At 41.3% G+C, this 9171-nt stretch overlaps 1 protein-coding gene across 1 annotated transcript; it reads right to left on the bottom strand.

The window, feature by feature from the left end:
• Positions 1-882: 882 nt before the first annotated feature.
• LOC126814873 (peptidoglycan recognition protein 1) lies at positions 883-4983 on the bottom strand. The gene is made up of 4 exons (XM_050540306.2): positions 4864-4983; positions 3726-3932; positions 3119-3232; positions 883-1396 (listed from the first exon to the last, which is right to left on the bottom strand). Exons 1-4 carry the CDS (start codon positions 4913-4915, stop codon positions 1194-1196), a joined length of 576 nt encoding a protein of 191 aa, XP_050396263.1. The 5' UTR covers positions 4916-4983; the 3' UTR covers positions 883-1193.
• Between the last annotated feature and the right edge of the window lie 4188 nt (positions 4984-9171).

The following is a 9171-nucleotide window of genomic DNA, read 5'->3' as shown; positions in this document are numbered from 1 at the left end:
GAGTTATTATTCTTTTATTGTTTACAATAACAAATCTGACTATTCAACGAAACCAGAAAAACAAAACTGTATAGGCAATTATATTTGTGTGAGAATGGTATTTGTGGCATGAAAAATGAGAAAGAGAGAGAGAGAGAGAGAAATGGGGTTTAACGTCCACTCGACACAAACTAGGTCATTTCGGGACTAACACATGGTTCAATTTTATTTCAATAATTCGCTTGCGCGTAGGGGTCTTTAGCAGTGGGAGGAAACCGGGGGACCCGGAGAAAAACCACGAGGTTGGACAGGCAACCCTACTCCTTGTCACGTACAACCGGGGAATCGAAACCCCGCCAGTTGACTCAATGACAGACCGTATGATACAGCGCGCGCGTGCTAACCATTCGGCCATCCAACCCCCCGGCATGAAAAATACAATAAATCAAATTGCTGGACTTTATCGGTGTAAAATAACCGGGACCCGGAGCATCATAAAACCTCAACAGTACATAGTAAGATTCCGGATAGTGAGTAAGCGAAGATGACAGAGTCATACCTACTCTGGTATCCATATGTTATGTAATGTCGGTTTTGTCTTCATTCTGAATTCAAAACAGAAACACTAACGATTCACCAGAAAATACTGATAAAATACTCCTTAAAAATTTCCTTCCCGAATCAATTGTTTCCAAGAAAAGGGGCATTGGAATCGGGACATTGTTCTCTCGAGGTTCATCCCTGTGCACATTGGTTAGCCCGTAAAATAACCGTTGAAAGATGGAATTGAAAGAAGCCGCCGTGTCCAGGTTAATTTCTCCTGTCTATAGTCATTACACACATTACCATAGAATTAAACGTTTTCTATCGGCTTCTTCTTTAAAGAAAAAAATGGGCATTGAATAGTGTGAAAATATTTTATTATACCTGATAAAGTAGTGTTATTTAAAGCGTAGCTCACAATCCGCCGTACGTGTTTGGACACGCACGGGTCGTAGGTTGGGTAGCTCGCAGACCAACCGCAAGAAACCGGGTGAAAACTTTACATGTGCAGGACCAAAAGTCTCTACGGCCAGTCTGTGATCTTCTACGATGCCGAACACACGCCAGCAATGCGTAAGTCTTACACATGAGTATACTAAAAAAAAGAATTTCCCGTAGACTGCCCGTAGTAGCACGCACGGCGGGTTGTGAACTAGGCTTTAGCCTAGCAATTAGGTGTAATGGGGCCAGGTTTGAATTAGATTATAAAATGTGGTCCCTGGACAAGCGGTGCTTCCCATATCTCTGTGTCCACGTAGTGTGTAGTTACTTTGTATTTTACCATTCTGTACTCCACAAGCAATCAATTGTTTTAAGGTATTTAGAGCAGCTTGGTTTGGAAGACGTTGCATAAAATTTCCAATCATGCAAAAACCTGTAATTATTACATAGCTTTAATAAAAACACAATCCGTTATTCATAACCCCTTTTCTTCAACCGAATGCGTGGGGCACACTACACGATCGTTTAGGACACTGGAATCAAAGCTAGAATGTACAAGTTTCGGAGATTCTTTAGGAGTGTTTAAGGCCACGTTCTGGATCGATCAGTGACGTATGCCTTGCTTATACAACCTTTACACAAGAGCTCGCAACGGCTTAAAAAACAAGCTAGCTCTTGACTGATAGCGGCATGGAGGTGGCAAGGTCTTTGTCAGCGTGGTAGGTTCGTGGGAGATCGGGATTAGCCATGACTTCAGTACGTGGGTTTGGAACATGGCCCTATCCGAGTAACGAAGTCGTGTTGGTAAAAAAAAGGCGTGGCGACAGCGTAGTGAGAGCGGGAACAGCGTACCGAGAGCAGAGGGAACGCACATGACCACGCTCTTAATACGCTGCGCGACCAATAAGATCGCGCTAAGTTTTTCGTAAAGCCCCCTTCACACATAACAAAGTACTTGCTACGCTCACCGCGCGTAAAAATTTTATAGAGAGTAGTGGGCGCGTGTTGAGGTCGTGGCAAAGCGTGATGGGCGCGTGGTCAATTTCTTGCCGATCGAGCTACGCTCATTGGCACCAAAGCCCCCTGCTGCCGCTAAGCTCTTCCCACTATCGCTATACTTTCACTTTCACTGCGCTCTCGTGGCCTATCACGATTTCCACGTTCCTACCATGACCCCACCACGCTCACAAAGATCTCGCCACGTCGATGCCGATCTCAGACACGATCTGGCGGATTTTATTTAGGTCATGGTGTATGTGTGAGATTTCCAAAGGCTGGAATTGATGGACGAGGCCCAGTTTTACCCCCACAATCAACAGCGTAGCAAGAACGGGGTATCAACGTGGCATGGTCTTCTAAAACATGGCTGGGCGTCGTGCAGGCGTGGGGGAGTGTGGCAAGAGCGTAGCAGGGACGTGGTTTTCGCGACTCACATCGATCTACTGAAATTTTTGCGCGTAGTAAAAGCGGAGCGAGATCTGTTATGTGTGAAGGGGGCTTTATGCTAAAAAAAACGCCGTGACTCGGCGATCTTTGGCGACCATGGAGACCACAGCACGATATCTGGCGTTTCCACCACGCCTTTAGCACGGTTATGGCGATCTTGACGCGCTCTGAGACCATTTTCCGCCGCCGTAGCAGCGCAGTAAGGACGCCACCCTGATCTGATGGGGTTATTACATAAACGAAAAGTGTGCCTTGAGTCGTAATGGGTGAACATCTATAATATTGCGTCGGTGTACACATAGGCAGGCACGTACAAAAGAACCATTGACGGGGAACCACATTTCGAATACATAATCGTAGTAAATAGAAAAACGACATGCTAGTTTCAAAATGACGTAAATAATGCGCCAATAAGACGTTCAACCACCTTCCACTTCATACAATTGAATACCTTATTTATGTTTAATTACCTACTACAAAATATGATTATTAATTGTATTATCTCATGCACTCCATGCATCATGTCCTCTCTTAAGAGGCCACCTCCGGTAAATTATCATTCATCTTGTTGTATTCTTTTGATGTAATATATTATTGTGAGTGTGACTATATGCATTCTGTCCTTTAAAGATTGGTTTTTATCTTTTCTCTCTTCCCAAAAGCCAAAGGGTTTCTCACGACATACATGTATATCTGATTCACAACTTACCTAGACCAACGGTGTTGTAACCCAGAGTATGTGCTCCAACTCGGTCCCATCCACGACCCTCGTAAGCATTCCCATCTTCACCAACCAGAAAGCTATAACCTATATCATCCCATTCTATAGTTGAAACATAAAATACAAAGGTCTTATAATCTCGTAAAATAATTAATATGTCGTGGCTTTACATATATAATTATTTTGTCATAAAAACGATATACGTCAATCCATAATACAGATATTCAACAGAGACAAGAGATCAATTGAAAAATAAAATATTAATCATATATTGTCTATGTGATGCATTTTATGTGGTGGATAAATAGCTTAACTAAATGTGTTCGATTTTGAAATTGGAAATAAATCATCATAACTCAAATCTCAAACGAGGGTTGGGTTTTTTGCTTAATCGCTCGACTAAAATGAACAAAATTGTGGCTGGTGTAATATGCCAGTATGCCTTCCAAACTCCTCTGTGAACCAAAAATATTCCAGGATTAGGGTTAGAAATAGTAACATCGAGATTCTTAATGTAACGTGGCGCAGGTGGAATGAAGGCTTAAGGGACATTTTTCACCGACCCTAAACAAATTGTTGTAAACGATATGCTTACTGTGTGAATCCATATGGTAATTTTGATAACTTCTAACAGTAGCTGCACATTGATCTGGTGTAAAACAGTCACCACTGGCACCATGATGTATAAAAACATATTGAACAGGTCCAGGTAAAGCTGATTGTCCACGAGTAGGTCTTGCTTGCCATTCAGCACGAGTGATGATTTTTGGACAGTCTGGTAGTTGGATGGTCGAGCTACTAGCTGTAATGAAACATTATGTTCTAGAAACGGTGCATGTAATGATAAGGACACAGTAATGTTATTTTTGTCTATGAGAAATTATAAAATGACGATAGATTTAATGAGTGCTCTAAAATGAGTAATTGTGTAAATTAATGAACAAAAGAAATGAAATGAAATGGGGTTTAACGTTCTACTGTTCTGCTCCGATTGGGCCAAGGAAAACGTGCATAATATGTCATACCGTGTGCCATGAGGCAAATTTTGCCCAAACAACGGCGCTACGGCCTACTCTTATATCGAATTCCTGCTATCAAGGGATCTTTTACGCGCGCGTTAATTTGTACACACATGGGCGCATAACAGGGTTTTTTGGGTGAGTCCCCCCACCCCCTGAACTTAGTCCAGATAGTCAAATGGGTGGATTTTTTTGCCGAGTGAGTGGGTTTTATCTGTGAAATGGACCGATTTGCCATAGTCTCTTACACATTTCACCACAGATAACGACTCCTCTGCGCAAGCGAAATTTTGAAATAAAATTGAACCGTCGCGTGGAAGTTAACAACACCCCTCCCTCTCTCTCTCTCTCTCTCTCAAACTGCTAAAATGAGCCCGAGATAAAGAAAAATAAAATAAAACAGCACCTTACACCAACATGAAACTTAACCTATATCCCCCGTCTATCCATTATAAGATTAAATTATTTTTATTCATTTCTAAAATCGTTAGATCTGATTAAATCAGCGTGCTAGGGGTAATCTAAATCATATAAAACATATTAAACACGGTTGGTGTTTTTAGTCCAAAGCTTGGAGGACGAGAAGAGCAGTCATACTAAACATTACTTACCGCATTTTCTATTCGTTTTTGATAGACACAGGTGTATATTAATATAATAATAATGAACAGTACAGCTTTGCGTATATAACACTTTAAGAGACTGTGTACGTACCCTTTAAAGACAGAACCACAATACAGACGACTACACTGGTAACTTTCCACATATTTAACTTTCTGTGAAAGAAAATAATAAAAATATAAAATAACTATTCAATGCTCCTCTATATAACGTTGAAATAATACGCAGATAGAATCACTTTGTGTACTAACAATGACATACTCTTTCTAATCCATTATCTCAAGAGATCACGTTTACTGATAAAAATTTAACAAAAAACCTTATGTAGTAGCAGTAAACTCTACACATGATAAGATTCCTAAATACACTTCTTGGGTCACAAATATCGGGCTCGATAAATGTTAGCGGGGCAGAACTTGAAATGCCCGAAAAATTTCAGCTTCAGGTTACAGACGGCGGTACCGGTCGTCTATGTGAGGCGAAGGAGCGGGGGTTACCGTGCAGGACCCAATCCCTCCCCCAAAGAAAATTTGGAAAATTTGACGGTCGCAAACGCGTTTTTCTGGAGATAATCGTGATAGTTTTAACCAGTAGCGGATCCAGAAGCTGGGAATAGGGGTGGGGGCGGTTCCAAATTTCGGGCGCCATCCACAAATCCCAACGCACACATCCCAGAAAGTTGGCATAAAGTTCATGTCATATATTATGATGATTGTTATTGATTTTGTTATTAAATTTATGTGAACCTTAGGGCTATAACACTGAGCAACATGAGGAAATTTTCAAAACATTGATTCAATATCCTGACATTTGAGGTCATTGCTGGGAGTAAATTCTTGTAAACAAGAGAACCAGAAATTGGAGTCTATGGGCACCACGGCCCACACACCAGTGATACTACTAACTTGACAATTCATATAACCGTTAATATGATAGTGCTGAGACAGTATAAGACCACAGAGTACTGGTAGTATGGTGCCATAATGAACTCGAGCGACTTAGGCGCGAAAAAACTTTCAGAAAGTGATATATAGAGAGAGGGGGGTTTAACGTCCACTCGACACAAACTAGGTCATTTCGGGACTAACACACATGATTCAATTTTATTTCAATAATTCGCTTGCGCGTAGGGGTTTTGGCAGTGGAAGGAAATCGGAGGACCGGGAGAAAACCCACGAGGTTAGACAGGCGACCCTACTCCTTGTCACGAGCAACCGGAGAAACGAAACCACGGCAGTTGACTCCACGACAGACTTTATGATACAGCGCGCACGTGCTAACCATTCGACCATCCAACCCCCAAATTTCAGATAGCAACGTATAATATGTAACTGAGCTCTTTTAATCAATGTCATGGCAAATGGGACCAAGTTCTCGTGAACGAGAGGATAAGAAATGGAACAGAATCTGCCTGTCAATTCCGCCTGTGTTGTACTACTAACTGGGCGTTTCACTATAACCGTGAATATGATAGCGAGAAGATAGTATAAGACAGAGGAGTGGAAGAATGAAGAGATAATGGAATTGAGCGCCAACAAATTTCAGATATGTAACTGAGCTTTTCATTTTTTGGTACTGGGCCTGAGGAGACTATGTCTCACGGGGTCGCTTACTTGGTGTCACGGTTGGTGGTAGGGGGCGGCAGCCCCCACCGCCGTTCCGTCTAAATCCGCCCCTGGTGGGAACCTAGTATTAAGACTATTGTATTAATATATATCTTCAATTTCTATCGTAACACCTCACTGGTTTGCACGAATAAAATGAATATAGTCACACCTTTTATGCCCCTTACGCCGTCACGTGTGCAAAAATGAAGAATAGAGATTTAGGTAACTTCCTTGTTAAATAAGTATGCCAATAATAATATATAATACTGTATAAAGAAGACGGTGTGTGAAATTGTATACGTATGTATAACATCATCGATAAATATATAGTGGGTGCAATTCATTATTTATACATTTGATCAACCAAAAGCCTTTTATGAAGGGTGTTTCAGCGGTGTCCTTTTACCAAGATAAATCTAGAGATATCAGATAAATTTATGCATAAAATGGTCCCGTGATGCATTTTAATGCATGGTTCCGTGATGTATATGGGGGCCTCGCGGTACCCAAGAAAATTTTGAAAGTTTAACCGCCGCAAATGCGTTTTTCTGCTGTTCTAGCCGCGAATTAAGCAACTTCAAAGTTTCCAATCAATTTGCAACCGAAATCACACTCTATGTCAACCTGAATTTCAACCATTCAATCAGACTGTTGCAGCTGCATTCTACAAATAATTGATGCCCGAAAAATGTCGCACAAAGAAGAGTGGCTCCAAACAAAATGTTTTAATCCATAGTCAAATCGGTACAAATTCGTGGTATTCAATTAAAAGAAAAGTAAAATTAGTGTATTATTGGATTTCGGGCACTTTATTTTGACATTTAGATGAAATAATATTTTTTCTTTTCACTTCCCCCCGGCTCGTACGCCTATGCACAACGCTTCACAACAAATTTAAAAAGAATCCATCGAAAACTTCACAAGATATATTTCGTCGAAGGAGGGGGGGGGGCTGCTATCGCGTTCACAATCTTTTCGGAAAAGGGTGGCATAATATGTGATGTGATATCTATTCAAGCAGGCTTTCTGGTTTATGTAGAACGCGTTGAAAAGTCCTGAAAAACTTTCCTACTAGAGTTTTATATATAAATATAAGTTTCGGTAGCAAATAAATAACTTGAAATATTGGCTTTAACTCGTGATTTTAGAAACAGAACACAAAAAAGTACTGAAAAACTTTCCTACTAGAGTTTTATATATAAATATAAGTTTCGGTAGCAAATAAATAACTTGAAATATTGGCTTTAACTCGTGATTTTAGAAACAGAACACAAAAAAGTTTAAAGACTCTTCAGGAGTGGCATCTACAGTATGGATGCCCCGTATCTGAAATTTGTGCTTTAAGTGCAATACTGGCCTGGTGTCGTTGCAATACCACTTCCAATTTTACGAATCTCCCACAAGTAAGCGTTGACGGCCTCTATCAGTGGGGCGCCTGGTAAACAGGTAATCAGCAGATAGTTGTAATACACCTATGAATTTGTGCAATGCGCAATAACGAAATGCTTGTGAGTAATTAATAATAACTCGCGGTAATGGATATTAAATTTAATTGGTGAAAAGAACAATTTGCTAATCAACATACATGACAATTGTTAGTTTGATGTTTTAATGTAGAAATTGCCACGGAAAGAATTGCACTGTTTTTGACGGAAAAATGACATTTTAAGAATGGAGCAAGAAAATGTCACATGACATCCTTAAAGGTTGACGGCTTTCAGCCTGCGTCCCTTCCCGTCCAATGGATACTCCGTCACGACCCCGGATTCCAATCCTGTCTTTCTAGACGTATTTTCTGATGGCCATCTGCCTGCGGGCTTACAACGATTGGGTAACCACTGAGACTTGATGTGGGAACTCTTTTACTACATTAGGTTGTCCATGGTTCCGAACCAGGAGGCTGATGACTGTGTAATGGAAGCCCAGTCCAGTTGACGACCAACATCTTTGAGGGGTAATCCTGACGAGTACATAATACTCATCTGCATCTTCGTGCTTCTGACCACACTTAACATTGAAAATAGTGACGGGGAGCGGGCATGTTAAATGTTCCAGATGCGTCTGTTGGAGCATTGCATGAATAATCTGCAACAACTTAGATAATATACACTATTCAAAAAAAGTAGGGGATATTTGATTTTGGGGGCATAATACTAAAATATGCAAATGACTACGAAAAAAGTCACTATAGAACCTAACAGAAGAAACATTTCCAGTTACATGTGACGCCCAAACGCACCAATAGCTACCGCATGGAATGCAGGTGATGCTTGGGATCATCATGGGGGTCAAACCCAAGATTTGCACGACTCTGACTTTGAATGTTACAGTCATTGTGGCATTGAATTCCAGGGTGGAAACATCAGTTTAATTGTTTTAGTGACCAGAAAACAAATTTTGATATGCCTCGGCTTACCCAAAATGAAAGGTTACGTGCCCTTGGCATGCTACAGATCGGCACAACACAGGCGGTTGTGGCGCGGACGATGAATGTTTCTCAGTCTGTCATAAGCAGGCTATGGTCCAGATACCATGATACACAATCTGTACAGGACAGACCACGCTCAGGTCGACCAAGGGCGACAACTCAAGCCCAGGATCGATTTATCCGTACCTTGGCCTTGAGAAATCGTGTCATCACAGCAAATCAGATCAGCGCTCGTCTTCAAATAGACACTGGTGTGAGAGTGAGTGGCCAGACGATTCGGAATCGACTGCATAGGGGTCACCTTCGCGCCCGACGTCCTCGCGTGATCCCTTGTTTGAGAGATCATCACATTCAGGCAAGACGTCG

Source organism: Patella vulgata, chromosome 3 (assembly GCF_932274485.2).
Source record: "Patella vulgata chromosome 3, xgPatVulg1.2, whole genome shotgun sequence".
In the NCBI taxonomy this organism is placed as follows: domain Eukaryota; kingdom Metazoa; phylum Mollusca; class Gastropoda; family Patellidae; genus Patella; species Patella vulgata.
This window is presented reverse-complemented; position numbering and strand designations above follow the sequence as displayed.